At 38.0% G+C, this 16,936-nt stretch overlaps 1 protein-coding gene across 2 annotated transcripts in view; it reads left to right on the plus strand.

Annotated features, from left to right (window-relative positions):
• Window positions 1-16,936, plus strand: part of LOC129765139 (formin-like protein) — a 155,599-nt gene that overhangs the window by 78,744 nt on the left and 59,919 nt on the right. For both annotated transcript variants that reach the window (XM_055765023.1, XM_055765022.1), the window contains exon 3: window positions 7,810-7,893. In XM_055765023.1, the coding sequence (XP_055620998.1) occupies window positions 7,810-7,893 (84 nt within the window). The remainder of the gene's footprint in view (window positions 1-7,809; window positions 7,894-16,936) is intronic.

A 16,936-nucleotide genomic window follows, 5' to 3' on the forward strand; every position in this document is an offset into this window, starting at 1 on the left:
ACTCCTCCTTCCTCTCTCAGGGTGGGCTCTCATACAAATGAAAAACAAATTTCTGCATAATTTGGAAACTAATCAAGCAAATGAAGCCAAATTTGGCATGTGCAGATTTTAGGGGGCACGAAATGTTACTATAGTGAATAGACACTCCTTCTCTCTCTAATGGGAGAAGAGGGGAGGGAATTGTCTTTGTTCTATCATATTTTCTGTATCAAAAATTTATTCCACGTAACGGAGAAACATGTTATTTGCAAGTGGTTGAAAAATCTTGAACGAGAATTGTGTCTTAAAATAATCTGATATTATAATGAAGAGTTTTGGTATAAGTATAAGTAGGAATTTTTTAGTAAAAGGTAAATTCAACGGGGTCGATTAGAAGATCAATGAATGAATAGTTCTGCGATTGGACTCATGAACCTGCGCTTAGTAAAAAAACGTGAGTGTTTGAAGGTATTGATAACAAAAAACAAATTTTGGGCGGGACGAAGTTTGCCGGGTCAGCTAGTAATGCATAATAATGAGGAGAGGATTACATTGACAGGTAGAACCATTTGGAATTTGGTCAATTCCGGTTTTTTTTATTTATATATTTGGTGAACGCATGTTTCCGCAATTATTCATGAATTCATTGCAGAAAACTACAATAAAACCAAAGCATATTTTCATTACCACATTGGCCTAAGAGTTTGTTAGAATCAAGACGCATAAAATCTGATCTATCTCGGGATAACTTAAAAAGTATTCCGATTAGGTCCTGAAGAAATCACGAACCTTTCATCGAATTCTTTGCATCAGTTTTTAAACAATGTTGATCAACATTTCTTACTGGAAAAAAAATCAGGCATGGAAATAGAATTAGCTGTATTTCAACACCATCGAAATACATTAAAATTGTTCAATTCTAAATAACTTTTTGTTATATCTTCGAATTTCCACATTCCCATTCATCACTCTTGCTTGCAGAAATTGACTTACACCGCGAAAATACTCCTGCTGTGCCTTATGTGGATCCACGTATAAATCTACTGAATAAACCAACAGAGTTTCTAAGCGTGTTTGTCACTTTCCCCCCGGAGAGTCGGAGTTTGCCGAAAATTGATCGTGCTCTCATGGGGACCACCTCATAGAATTCGCTGACTGACTGTGCTACATGCAAACTGGTTCAGTTAATAGCTGTCCAGTTTTTGACGACCACCAAGCGAGTGGAACGGCATGTTCTATCGGCGTCGTGTGAGATATGTCGTAGGTCAAAATCGTTGTTTGGTGTCATGGTTTCATGATTGATATTTTTATCGCGCTGTGTGTTTGAACGAATTTTTCCGATCTTCGATACTTTATTAGATTTGGGCTCGTTAGATTTTTTATTTCTCCGATTTTGGAACTCTTGAAGTTCGATCTTTCTTCGTTTCTTCTCTTCATCCGAAATGCTATGCCACCCACCCACTAGCAGCCACAAGTTTGTTTGTAGTTTCTCCTCAAACACGACTTACTATCCAGACGATGGCGACGCGTTGTTTGTAGCCCAACACTCCGATGCCCGAAAAAACTGCTACTGTTCAAATATTTGAGTCATAAAAGTAGTAAAGAGATGTAGACAAAAAAAAAGGGTTAAACAAAAAAGAAATAAAAAGAAAGTGTGTCGCCCGATGCATACACTCTCGTCTCGTTTTATCTAGAAAAAAGAGGGAAAAAAATAGAGAAAAGCAAAACAACGTCAAACGCTCGTTGTGACACATATTCCGGCCAGCGGACGGGACGGACGGACAACAGAGAGCGCAGGGTGACGAAAAGTTCAATTCGAATCACGTTTTGCCATTATTCGCGCTGCAAAGCTGTTGAACATGGTGCTGCGATGCTGTGTAGCTGACATCCCGAAAATCGGATTCGCAGACAATGGGTGTTTAACATTGGCGAAGGAATTCAACAAGCTTGTAAGGATTTCATTTGCTTGTTTCCCACACAACAACGGGTGAGATTCACCCATGATTTTTTCTCTGAATTTCAGGAACATTCTGATTCGTTTCTGATAAATGATTTCCTAAGCTCTCGAATGTTTCAAAATCACTGGTGTGAGTGTTAGGCATTTGTTTGTTTGTCCTGTTTAAACCTGTCAAGTCGGTATGACTCATACGGTGAAGAACTAATGAATTTAGAGCGCGCGTCTATTCCCAAACGTGGAATATCCAACTAATGTATGCTGATTTGGATGGACCACAATTCGTCCAAATGGTTATTGCGTGTCGAACAGTTCTCTATAATAAGCCGAACATTATTTCTCATACTTGTTTTAGTGGGTGATACTGTTGGCAAATCGTACGAGGAAACACGTTGATCACTCCGAGAACACCAATTAATTCAAACACGTTTTTGGGTAATTTGATCCTGCTTCCCAAAACCAAATTTTCGCAATCAATCAATCAACCATATGACAACATTGTGAATCATACGATTGGAGCCCCCTTCACATACACAGTCGATTCTTATATGATATTTCTGTTTCCGAGAAATTGTTCCACTCATTTTATCGAAGATACTTATCGTGTTTTGGGGGAAAAATGGAGGGCAAAAAAATCGAATCGTGCTTGTATAGCTTTGATGGGAGAGACAATACTCCTGTTAATTTCTGTCGTTTTATGACGGTGTGTTTTAATTATTTTCCTTCCTAATTCTATCATGGAGCAATTCCACACCAAATCAGCCGACCCTCTCCGATTTTCTAGAAACTTGGTACGGGGAAACTTCGATATAACGTACCCTCGATATAACGTACACATTTCCAAAGTGTAAAGGAAAAATTTTTTCTATATTTTTTTCCTGATAAAACAATGAATTATCTGTATTGTGGTGCTAAGTATTGTACCTTCAATCAATCCAGAAATACAGCTGATTTTGTGATTCCAGATTCTAAATGAATCAAGCTTCAATCAACAGTACGGAGGGAAATATCATGAGAAAGGCTGGCTTGGTCTTCTGATTGAAGTTATTCATTAACTTTACTAAAACAGCAACACAATAATGTATTATAGACTACGTTTGTGAGTACTTTACTATGCTTCGATATAACGTACAATTCGATACAACGTACAATCTTGAAAGTGAAATGTACGTTATATCGAAGTTTACCTGTACTTATGATAGAAACTACCTAAAATCACAATTTTCATTTAGGTGAAGGAAAAAGCAGCTAGATACTATCTGTAAACAAAATGTTAAAGCCTAATAAAAAGATATACACAAACACAAATACTTCCTGGAATCCTAAACATTTAACAAAAGTAACATAAAAAAATAGAATCTACATGCGATTCTATATGAAAAACTATATACTAGGAAAAAACGTTATATAAAGTTTTTCATGTGGAACCGCATGTAAATTCATTTTTTTTCTAATTGGTTATGATTTTACAAAGTATTGAAATTTCAAAAACTCATATCTTCTTTTTCGTGAGATTATCACGGCACCACTATACGTCAAACTTTGTTAAATTGGAAATTGGAATTGAATATTAAATTATATATAAAATTAAAGTTCAGTAATTTCACATTTAAAAATGAAGTGTTCGCAATTTGAATCTTGCGTAGAAACTTGATTCATATTCCGAACACTAATTTTAATGAAGATTTCTGCATAGAATATCATCTTATTTCATCAATTTGCTGTAGATTCTTACCATTTCTAACACTTAAAAAACAACAACAAAATCGTTGGAAAAACTACAAGAACTGAAAAACTAACGATGCTTATTTTTTACAGAATTTGCTAACGCAACCATTTTATCACTTCTTTGCAAATGCTCAATAATATAAATTATATGCTGTATCAATATCTGTAAATGATGTTAAAATGAAGACTATAACTCAAAGAATTTCAGGGTTTTGATAATTCAATTATTTATAACATTAAATTTCAGTAGATTTACTTTTGAAAAAGAAGTGTTCGGAATTTGAATCATGCGTAGAAACTTGATTCATATTCCGAACACTACTTCAATATTAATTTTAATGAAGATTTCTGCATAAAATATCATTTTCTTCACCCGTTTATTGTAGGTTCATACATTCTCTAGCACTTAACATGAAAACAACAAACAAAATAGTTGAAACAACTACAAAAACTGAAAAATGATCGATGCTTGTTTTCTACGGAATATGCTAACACAAACATTTTATCATTGGCTTTGACTGTCTCTTTTCCGCAAATGCTTAATATTACAAATAATAGGCTGTTTCGATACCTGTAAATGATGTCAAAATGAAGCCTATACTTCAAAGAATGTCTGTGTTTTCATTATTCAATTATTTACAACATAAAAGTTTAGTAAATTCACATTTCAAAAAGAAGTGTTCGGAATTTGAGACTCTTCGGAATATGAGACAAAACGGTATTTATTAGTATGATCTATGTTTTTTTTAATTAACCCTTATCCCTTATTATTATCCAAAAAGTATTCCAAATCCTAGAAATTTTTCAACGGAAATCGTAACTCAAAATCAAGCTGTCTTATTAAGATGAGGTGTACGACAGGGTAGTTGGAAATCCAAAACCAGAATCGAGAAAACAGCATAAAAATAGTGCAAAATCAGTAAAAAATCTTTTCATTTTCTAATGTTATGTATAACAGTCTAGTCTCAGCTTTCCAAAAATCATATATACAGCTTGGGTATCTCTGACTGGACACCCCAAAATCCACAAAAAAAAAAGTTTAAATGCTTCGTCAAAAAATAGGTATGAACGTAGGATTACGTCTTTTATTTCTGTACTAAAGTGTAAGACCAAAGATTTGAGAACAAGAACGTTACGTTGAGGGTGCAACATTTTGAGCGTTGATATATCTTTGTCAGCTTAACGAAGTGGAATGGTAATCACTTCACGTATTACATTATGCGTTTGTGCTGATCGGAATGTGTTTTCCTAACACGGACTACAAAATCGAGAAGCCTGAGGCAACCGTCATTGAGCTAAATAATACCTCATACCTAAGGTCGACCAAAGCAATGTCACAATGTCAACATTTTCAAAGACTGTCGTCCATTTTCCTTGACCTCCCGTTCATCCAAAATCCTGGGAAAAATAGCGAACAGATGTCTGGTCACCTTTATGCCCGAAAACAAGTAATGAATAGCCTGTTCCAGGTGTTGCCTAGGGCAGTCTTCATCTTTGTTTAAGCGTTCTTCCGATTGCAGTGAGCGACGCTCACAGGATTCTGCACAACAGGAAACAAGCAGCTACCCAACTCCAGTATCTAGCTATACACAGACTACATTTCTTGCCGAAAAACGTTGAAGATCCTTGAAGTATTGTTCGACCACAAACTCAGCTTCCTCCGCCATTGATATAGAAGAATCCCCTTCGACTTAATCATCGATTCGGTGATCGGCGATCCAGGACCAGCAGTATCTTGTCCTCAGCAACAATGTTGCAGCGGGTGGTGCATTCCAACGTTGTTATTAACCTGGTGCAACAAAAGAGAATACTCTCATTCTGTTCTGAATCATCCACTCATTTTCGGATATATATTCGTGAATGGTAGGTAGCATAACACATTATGGTTCATTGGATATTGGCAGATTTTCAAACACTGGACACCGCAGTTAAACTTAGACATTTTTTATTTTCGTCGCGTCGGTTTTCATAACGTCAGATAGAAAGTGTTTGTGTATGATTAAATCACACGTACGAATTGTTGATTTTATGCGTTGTCAAAGGTTGATAATGATGATGATGGAGCAATTATAGAGTCGTCTGGGGCTGCCATTTGGTGTCAATTGTTTTTTTTTTATTTTTAATATTTAATTTTGTTTTTTTAAATTTTTTATTAATTCTTAATTCTTAATTCTTAATTCTTAATTCTTAATTCTTAATTCTTAATTCTTAATTCTTAATTCTTAATTCTTAATTCTTAATTCTTAATTCTTAATTCTTAATTCTTAATTCTTAATTCTTAATTCTCAATTCTTAATTCTCAATTCTTAATTTTTAATTCTTTATTCTTCATTCTTCATTCTCCATTCATTCTTCATTCTTCATTCATTCTTCATTCTTCATTCTTAGTTCTTGATTTTTAAGTTTTAAGTTTTGTACAATTGAAATATGAATTTCTGTATATCCCGAGAACTAATCAAGCAAAAGGGTAAGCGCAAAACTCGAGGAAGGAATCGTCCGATTTAAGATGTCATCATTTTATTATATTTTCTGTATTCCATGTAAGGGAGAAACATGTTATTTTCAAGTGATTGAAAAATCTTGAACGAGAATTGTGTCTGAAAATAATTTGATATCACAATGACGAGTTTCGATAGAAGTACTAGGAAATTTATAGTAAAATGAAATTGTAAAGGGTCAATTAGAAGATCAATTGCACCCATGATCGTTCGCTTAACAATCTTATGTTTGAAGATATTGATAACAAAAATCCATTTTGGGCGGGGCGAAGTTTGCCGGGTCAGCTAGTTGCGTATAAAAACAAGACGCTTTCATAAACGCCAGTCTTGCTTCGACACCACTCTTTTTCCATGCGTTTATGGTTTATGGCTTAATGATAGAACAATGATTGAAGTTTGACCTTTCAAAACATTACTTCAAAGTTGCAAGATGTATATTTTTGAGATTGATGGTAAAGCTTATTCATTGTAATGAACAACAACGCGCTGCTCGTTTCGTCACAACCGTTAGTCAACTAGTATCGAATAAAAGTTTCGCTGTGACATGCCATTATACAAAGTGCCGGTTTTATATGGCATTTGCTGCAACAAGACAAAAAAATTGAGCATAAATCGCAAGCAGATCGCGCGCTCCATTACACACCACCTTTTGTGTGCTGCCCCAATGGAGAGCAAGCCTCTTTGCAGCATTGCCGCAGCTCTCGATTGCAACAACAAAGTTCACAATCCGTTCAAATGTTGCTGATTACCATCATGCTGATGGTGGCGGCGAATTTTCCCTGTCGCTTTCGATCGTTTTTCGCCCCTCTTTCTGATCCGCCGCTCAATGTTTCTTGGTGGCAATAATTGAAAACCATCAAATTGGTGGCGCTGAATTTGAATCATGATGATAATTCAAATGTGGGGTCGAGAAACAAGTTTACGACTCGCCTCCCGTTTATTATATTCAAATAATGATGCGCCTATTTCTACACTTAGAAAAATCCTCGGTCGAAAACTACCAAATACATTTGGTAATGCAAAATTAGTAGAATGTACAAATTTTTTGTACATATTGTCAACAAACCCGCATCCCTACCAGAGTTTAGTATATTTTACTCGATAACATTAGTAAGCTTGGATATTGTCATATCTGAAAACTGGTGAGAAAAGCGCGTATTAACCATTTTCATTGTTCCCATAAGGCAATACGGAGGTATAATAAGGATATAATTTCTGATACGTTTTGGCGAGAAAATGTAGCCGATATTGTGCTTCCGAATCATGGTTCTGCTTGACATATGTGTTTATTAGTACGGTCGAAAATGACTATAGATTGGTAGTATTTACCAAAAAATTCGTTATATTTACTAATTATTTCTCTCAGTGTACCCTCAGTTGATTGTAAAACTATTCAAACTGAGCAAACTAATAACTTTTGACCACCAAACTTTCCATCATTATCATTATCCGGAATCAGCCGTCATTGGAGGAGTTCCGAGCCTCCCAAAGACACGCAGTATAATCAACGGATCCCCACCCACACACACAGTAATTTATTCACAATGAAATGGCAATTCGGCTGCTACTAATCACGCGTTATTCTTCATATAAGCTTATTTTCATTCACAATCATTTAATTTCTCTCCGTTTTTTTTCCTTCCGTTGCAGGCCTCAATGGATCTCCCGCCGGATAAAGCGAAACTGCTGAAAAACTACGACAACGAAAAAAAGTGGGATATCATTTGCGATCAGGTTAGTAGATGTTTTTGGGGCTACTAGAGAGATGCGGGAGGGGGGAGAAAAATGATACATGTTAATCTCCCGCCGTGGCCTTTCATCATGGTCATAATAATGCATAATGAGCGTGTTGGTCGGATTCAGCGCGTCCGAGACGTGAGGTGAATGAGTGAACTCTGAATTAGGCACAGTGTTTTGGAAGAGATAAGAAGGAAGAAGAAGCAAATTTAAAATCGGATGCATAAATTACTGCGTTTAGAAGTTGAGACAAATGGATTAGTTGAAAAATATGAACGTAAACAATAAAAATTTCATGGAATGTTGCACGAAATAATTTTGACAGATGTAACGATCGATCAAATAGTCGATACAACAACATGGCACGTAATTCGAAACAATTAAACACAACTCATGTGTAAATATCAAGTTCGAGTTGCGCAACATCAATTATCATTTTACGCCATAAATTTCACTCTCAGTTACAAGTAGTAGCAACTCTTCGTATCGAATGATCACACTAATTCTTCCACATTGGGAACAACGCAATAGTGCGAGTGAATCATGTGTGCTACTTTAGTACATCAACCCCATGATCCACAACGAGCGCGAGACTAGTGGTGAATAATTCACCACACATTTATCATCCTACTTGGGTTTTTTTCACTCTTCCTCTTGTACCCTCGTATGTCGATTCAACCCAGATCCGCTCCTAAAAACACCACACAATCTTCATCCAAAACCCCGGCAAAAACGGAAACAAACGAATCTCAAAGCAGTGACACTGGTCGCGCGCGGCATCTGCGTCGGCGGCGTCGCTTTTGCGGAACGTGAACCGTGCAAATGAGTCAATTTCCAGCGATTGCCAGTGATTGGATAATGGAGCATGAAGCGCGGGTTTTTTTAATTTTTTTTTTGCATACAACTAATATGACTACTAGCGGCGAAGTACCCTAGGCAGGCTTGGCAGCATCTAGCGTGCAACCTCGATTCTCCAGCGGCAAAGACTTGGCTTAGGGGCGCTGCTAGGGTTTGGCGTCGTCGTGATTTGTTGTTTTTTTTACTGTCGCCGCAGTCGCCGCCACCACCGACGACGACTACAACGACTTTTGCCATATTACTCATTTGGTAATTGCATTAATATCGGCGTTGACCGAGGGAAACAGAAGGGGGTGCTGCAAGTATGCATCGTGCATAGACAGTAAATTATGCAACTATGCTTGCGCATAGCGTTGATTTGCCATGTCGCGCGCGAGTCTTGTCTACGACAACAACGCATGCGTTATAACGGTACGTGGTGGCGCTATAATCAAAACGATGGTTGTAGTCTCCAAGTGTACCGAAAACTAACTCTTCTGTTTTATGATGCCATTGTTAGATAATACCATGTATATCCATTAATCGTTGGTACCATAAGTGCAACATTACGCTACAAGCAGTAATGTAGCGTGAAAATACAAACCCCTAAATCATGTCCGATTGAGCTGAAATTTTGCACAATTCAATTTTTTGAGCCAATAAACAAAATGTACACGGTCGGTTCTTTTAATTCGATAATAATTTTTGTCCATACCTTCATTGCCTCTCAGGCTAGGTCCCAAAAGGTCGTTTTTCGGCCAAAAATTTTTTTTCGAGATGACACCAGATCTCGACGTTTCATGCGTTTCATTTTTAATTTTTTCATTTTTAAGGCAGTATTCTAATCTAGAAATTAAAAAAAAACATTTTTTTTCCTCCATACTTCTGTAGTTTAGGCATTCAAGAATATACCCTAGAAATGACATATCGAAAATCCTATTGTTTACCGAGTTAGAGTCATTTTAGTGATACGATATCTAACCTGGTACGGCCATAACAATGAACTTAAAACGCGTTTTTCTCAAAACTATTTTTTTCAAACTGGCGTACACGATATCTCAAGTTCTACTGAACCGATTCCTGTCGAATTTATATGGATACAATCTGCAGGAATTTATCTATCGTATGAACCTCTAAAAAAATGATATTTTTCAAATTTTACTATTTTTAAAAAGTCGAAAAACGTTAGAAAAAGTGTTTGAAACCGCATTTTGTTTTTCAAATGGCCGTCATTTTGTAAAAAAAAAAAGATGTTATTGACTTGTCCGAGGCTCATGCGATAGCGGCATCTTCACTGATTCAGAATCTGCTCGATTTTTTTGTTTCAGATAACCAGAAAGGCTGGAATCGTGTACGCCATGGCACAACTTTTTTTGAACCCTCTCACTTCATCAGCTCGTAATTGTTCAAGTTATGATTATTTTTTCTTCGTCCAATTTTGGTTTTATTGTTAAAAGATAGATGAACAAATGATGATATAATGGATAGCAGAAATATTATTTGTTTTGTTTTTACGGAACTCGAAAAAAACGTCCAAAATTCGTGTCTGTACACTAGAATACCCCCTTAAGTCATTTGGCATCGAAAAAAAAATTCAATTTTCTAAATTTCCTTTACTCCCTTGGAAGATTTTCGTGGATCAAAAAATCAAAACTTTGAGAGCTTTGAGGTACCCCTAAATCATGTCCGATTGAGCTGATTTTTATTTAGGTCATTTTTTTGAGCCAATATGCAAAATGTACATGGTCGGTTTTTGAAATTTGAAATGACCATTTTCGCTGCCAACTTAATCTATATATATAAAAATCTCGTGTCACGATGTTCGTGGTCGAACTCCTTCGAAACGGCTCGACCGATTTCTGTGAAAATATACACAAAAAACTTGGTAGACATGAGAATAGTTTGTAAACTCTATATGATACAGCCAGGGTACCGATTACTTCACATTTAATTCCGATTAGGGTGATTCTATGCAGAACAAAAAATTCTGAATCAATTTTTTTTTATTTTTTCTTCTTCGGAGTTTTTGATATGTTAGGAAAAGTGCGGTTTCTTAGGCATTCTGAATAAGTTTATTACATCTAGAAACGATATTCCAATATGTTCTTGTGAATAGGCATCAAACGAAAATTTTATGGTGAATTTATATAGTTGCTAGTAAAGCTTGGTGGTCTGAAAGTGTCCGTTTCTCGTTATTTGCTTCGGGAGTATTTAAATGTGCTTGTGAATCACCGAAAATTGCACAACGAGAATGATTTGCTAGTCCCAAGCGTCATTCTGAGTGTTCTATGTGCAATTTGGTTGGTTCAGGTCAATCACGGAGAGCAACTACGAATTGTACAGTCTACCCAAGCTCAAGCTAAATTTGGCTTCAAAAGACAAACAACCCGAAATTTTTACCACGATCCCAAATTTTTAATCGCGATTTAGTATTTATTGTATGAAAAATATCCAAATAATTTAATCGTCGTTTGTTTTTTCAAACATAACGAATTTATATACGTTGTTGAATGACAGATGGCACTACATCCACTACAATCGCCGGCGAGCTGAAATTTTTTTGAATGAGTACCATGAATTACTGAAAATTTTTCAAATCACACATACTCCGATTGCAAAATGATGAACACGTTATTGATCGAATGCGCATGATATTGAAGACGTTAATGGAATCATGGTAGGCGACTGCAGAACGACGCGAGAAATTGTGATTCGAAAGGAGGAACAATAATCCAGAGAGAGAAATATTTTAACGAAAAATTCCCCGGCCGTTCTGAACAGACAAGACGGATAATGCATAAACCATAAACAACGAGATCTCGCCACAATTACTTCATTCATTATGAACGTTCATTCGCTATCCAACTCTTGACGAGTAAAGTTCAGTGTCGTTATTGTGCGTTGCCACTTTTACTATTGTGCGATTGGTGTAGTGTACGAGTGAAGGTCATTGCTGTCCGCTTTCGAATTGACCTTTTGTGAAATGGAACAAAGGAAGCAGCGCTCTTGCAGCTTGCAGCCCTTGGCGGCTGTTGAACATCGGCATAACGGGATCGCCATCGTGTGGCTGTCGTTAACGGGAATTATCATCACGTGACCGTGTGAGCTATTCTTGCGCTATTGTGTTGATCCATAGCGCGTAGCCTCTGTCTCTCCCTGGTTAGGGCAGTAGAGCGCAGTATCGGAACAGCTTTTATATTAAGGTACACATATTTAATATTAATATTATTATTCAACTCATTTGTTCATTGTTTAATATTATTATCATAATTTATTTTTGTTTTGTAATTTTTTTTTCTCGAGATTATTGTTAAAATCAATAATATATTAGAAATAAGACAGAAATTTTTGTAAAATGGAGGATAGTGGAGGATCTCCAGAGATGGAGATCTCCGATAATGAATCCCATTTAAGATCTGGGAAAAAACATAAACGAGTCCCTCAAAAAGAAGATAATTCTTCTGGGGACGAATCTGCTCATCCTTCCAAGCCCCCCTCTAAGAAAATAGCAAGCCTCCCTTCTGAACCAACTGTTACTTCCACTCCCCCTCTCCCATCATCGATTTCGCTTCCCCCTTCTGATGTTTCCGATCCAACCCAATCCTCGTCCTCGTCTTCTCCCTCTGTTGTTTCCGCTCCACGTGTCAGAGTTTATCCAGAAGATGCACCTGGAACTGGCCCGTGGGTTGTTTTCCTCCGGCCAAAACCAAAAGGAAAAAGCCTTAACGTGATTCAGATCATGAAAGATCTGGCCAGATACACTTCTGTATCTGAAATTCGCAGGGTTAGACCGAACAAATTGCGGGTTGTCGTGAATGAACGGAAACACGCAAACGAGATTGTTGCTGACCAACACTTCACTCTCGAATATAGAACATTTATACCCTCCCATAACGTAGAAATTGAGGGGGTGATAATTGAAACGGGTCTGACGAGCGAACAAATAAAAAAAAGAAGGAAAAGGCAAGTTCAAGAAGCTTCCCTCAATGGAAGTAAAGATCTTGGACTGTCGCCAACTCGGGAAACTCTCCCATGATGGCGACCAAACTAAATTTACGCCGTCAGACTCGTTTCGAGTCACCTTTGCTGGTGCCGCCCTCCCTGACTACGTTATGGTGGACAAATTGAGACTACCTGTGCGACTCTTCGTGCCAAAGCCCATGACTTGCAACAAATGCAAGTCAGTTGGTCACACTTCAGATTATTGTGCCAACAAGGAGCGCTGTGCCACTTGCGGAGAGCAACATGAGGGGAAATCCTGCAGTGCGACTGAGCATAAGTGTCCATATTGCGGAGGATCCCCACACGCGCTCTCAGCTTGTGAAACTTACAAGAGTCGCTGGGAGAAACAGAAGCGCTCTTTAAAGGAACGCTCGAAGCGCACTTTTGCGGAAAAGGGCGCTTCTCCACTGGCCCAACAACAACAACAACCAATCTCAACACACAATATCTTTTCCACGTTGCCAGTTGATGAAATGGAAGCGGACACAGCTAGCGGGGGCACACCGTTTATTTTCAAAGGGAATCCCCGGCGCAAAAATGTGACCACTCCCAAAGTTCAAGAACAAGTCCCCCCGGTGATATCCCCAGTTAGCTTGCCTAAAAAATCGAGTGCAGCGGACAAGCAAAATCAGGTTCCTCCTGGCTTCCGTGGGAATAGTTCACCTTCGAACGACCCAGCACTCGAGGGGACATCAAAAACCCCAACTGTCCTTGTTTTTCCGTCCAGCTCAACTTCCCAATCGGGATTTATAAAGTTGTCTGACCTTTTGGATCAAATCTTCAAGTGTTTTAATGTTTCCGACTCCATCAGAACCATTGTCATCTCAATGCTTCCAGTATTAAAGACAATTTTACAGCAATTGATGCAAACATGGCCCCTCCTTGCAATGATTATCTCTCTTGATGTCTAATTTAGATAGAGAGGTCGGAGATATCACTGTTTTTCAGTGGAATTGTCGTAGTCTTATCCCTAAATTGGATACATTCAAATTTTTAATTCATAACTTCAATTGTGATGTTTTTGCTCTGTCCGAAACTTGGCTTTCTTCGCGAGATGATATCTCTTTCCACGATTTTAATATTATACGCTTGGACCGCGATGACAGATAACATCAATTGGGGATCAATAAGTGCCACTCATTTTTTCGAATTGACCTTCCACCTATTGGAGGGATCGAAGCTGTTGCTTGTCATGCAAACATTAGAGGCAAAGACCTCTGTATTGTCAGCTTGTATTGGCCTCCGAGAGCTGCGGTTAGCCGCAAACAACTTGATGACATGTGCTCACTCCTTCCTGAGCCACGATTGATCTTGGGAGGCTTCAACTCTCACGGAACTGCCTGGGGGGAACAGTACGACGACAATCGTTCATTGTTGATATATGACCTTTGTAACAGCTTCAATATGACCGTTTTGAACACTGGGGAAACAACACGTGTGCCTAAACCTCCTGCTAACCCAAGTGCTCTTGACCTCTCGCTTTGCTCGAATTCACTATCGTTAGATTGCAAGTGGAATGTAATCCAGGACCCCAACGGTAGTGATCACTTGCCAATCAAAATTTCCATCACCATTGGGTCTAATTCTTCTGAATCTATAAACATGGCATATGACCTTACAAGACACATTGACTGGAAAAAATATGCGGACGCGATTGCTCTAGCCATCAATTCCAGAGATGGTTTACCTCCATTGGAAGAGTATAACTTCCTTTCTCGTTTGATCTATGACAGCGCGGTTCGCGCTCAAACGAAACCCATCCCAGGTTCCACTATTCGTCGCCTCCCAATCTATGGTGGGATAGCATATGTTCCAAGCTTTATGTAGAAAAATCGAATGCATTTAAAGCTTTTCGGAAACGTGGAACCCCTTTAAATTTTCAGACGTATTTGGACCTTGAAAATCAATTTAAAAACTTTATCAAAGGGAAAAAACGTGCTTATTGGCGAAATTTCGTGGGAGGTTTGTCACGAGAAACGTCAATGAAAAAATTATGGAAAGTGGCTCGAAACATGAGAAATCGCTCTTCAACGAATGAAAGCGAAGAATATTCACATCGATGGATTTTGAATTTTGCACGGAAGGTTTGTCCTGATTCCGCTCCTGTGCAAAAAATTGTTCGAGATATACCACAAGATAGGTGCGATCTTGATTCCGAGTTTTCGATGGTAGAATTCTCTCTTGCTCTCCTTTCATGTAACAATTCTGCTCCTGGATCGGATAGAATTAAGTTCAACTTGCTGAAAAATCTCCCTGATGTGGCGAAACATCGCTTGTTGAACTTATTCAATCGGTTTCTGGAGCATAATCTTGTTCCAGATGATTGGAGACAAGTACGAGTTATAGCTATTCAAAAACCCGGAAAACCCGCGTCCGACTTCAATTCGTACCGCCCAATAGCATTGCTGTCTTGTCTACGGAAATTGTTGGAGAAAAAGATCTTGTTTCGCCTTGATCGATGGGTTGAAACGAATGGCCTACTCTCAGATACACAATATGGGTTCCGCAGGGGCAAGGGGACGAATGATTGTCTTGCGTTGCTTTCTTCAGAAATTCAAATGGCTTACGCCGAAAAAAAACAAATGGCGTCGGTATTCTTGGACATAAAGGGGGCCTTTGATTCTGTTTCAATAGAGGTTTTGTCAGACAAATTACACTCTCGGGGTCTGCCGCCTCTATTGAATAATATGTTATATAACTTGCTTTGTGAGAAACATTTGAACTTTTCTCACGGAGATTCGGCAGTAAGTCGGGTCTCTTACATGGGCCTCCCCCAGGGCTCATGTTTAAGCCCCCTTTTGTACAACTTCTATGTAAACGACATCGACAATTGTCTTACACAAAATTGCAGCCTAAGACAACTTGCAGATGATGGAGTGGTGTCTGTCGTAGGATCAAACGAATCCGACCTGCAAGGACCCTTACAAGATACTTTGAACAATTTTTCCACCTTACTAACCATAGATGTAAGAAAATTGTTTATATATATATATATAGTTTTAAAAATATATTTAAGAATTCGGCTCCTTTAAACTTAAGTAACTGAGCCTGTAAAAATAAACGAATTAATAAAAAAAAAATTATGAACGTCAATTCTCTTTTTGAATCAATACTCATGAACAGGCGGTTCGAGGAGACAAGGAGACCAGGAAATCAGAAAATGGCGAGAGCTCGATGGATTTTTATGTGTATTGTATCACAACCCGATATGGTCAGGACAGCGTCATTCTACGATGTCGTGGGCTGTCGCAACAGTTCATTATCGACGTTAACTCGAAAGTAGAGAGCGAACGGCTGCGATTCCTACGAATCGCAGCGAGACGCTATCATGAGCAACGCCGACACAACCTTTGCTATTGCCAGACCAAAACGCAATGCATTTTCATGACATTCATACAAAAAAACGATGTCTTTGATGAGCTTTATTACAACATTACACGTATTCGATCCCACATATTGTAGGATGTATTCGGCTGAAAGGTAAAAGCGAGGATTGCCTCATATACTTATTTTTAGTTTGATTAGTTGAAAAAAACCGGCCAGAGGAAATCAATAGTGTAATTTCATCGGCAATTCCAGATCCGTCCCACTCAAGTCCATCCGAGTTGTGTAAATGTAGCAATTCTGTCACACAAATCGTCATAAACGACATTGAGCTTCGTGTTCCATTTCTTTGAAGCGAAAATGATAATTGATTTTCGAGTGTAACAAACACGCTGCTCTTCCGAATCAAATATGTGTTCTATGTAACAAAGTAATATCTGCAATTGGGTATAAATCTTGAACGAAAGTTGTGTCTGATAATAATATAGGTTGTTGTTATTGTTAATTCGTTTATTTTTACAGGCTCAGCTACTTAAGTTTAAAGAACCCAAACTCTTAGCTATATTTTTACTATTATCATGTATTACATGTTTTCTTAATTCTACGGTTAATAAAATAGGAAACCGATTACTCGCGGTCGACTCGAGTTTAGAAGGGTGACACATTTTGCTAAGGAAAAGGATGGGATGTAACAATGTTCACACTCACACTCACACTCACTTTCACATTCATACTCGCACATCACACTGAATTCTTAAAACTATCCTCACATCTAATATGTATTAAAATTTTAACTTATTTCAATGTTAGTAAGAAGGGAACCGATAGCTCGCGAAGGACGAAAAGGAGGGGAAAATAGGGGGAAAAGGATGTAAGA

Source organism: Toxorhynchites rutilus, chromosome 2 (assembly GCF_029784135.1).
Source record: "Toxorhynchites rutilus septentrionalis strain SRP chromosome 2, ASM2978413v1, whole genome shotgun sequence".
Lineage (NCBI taxonomy): Eukaryota > Metazoa > Arthropoda > Insecta > Diptera > Culicidae > Toxorhynchites > Toxorhynchites rutilus.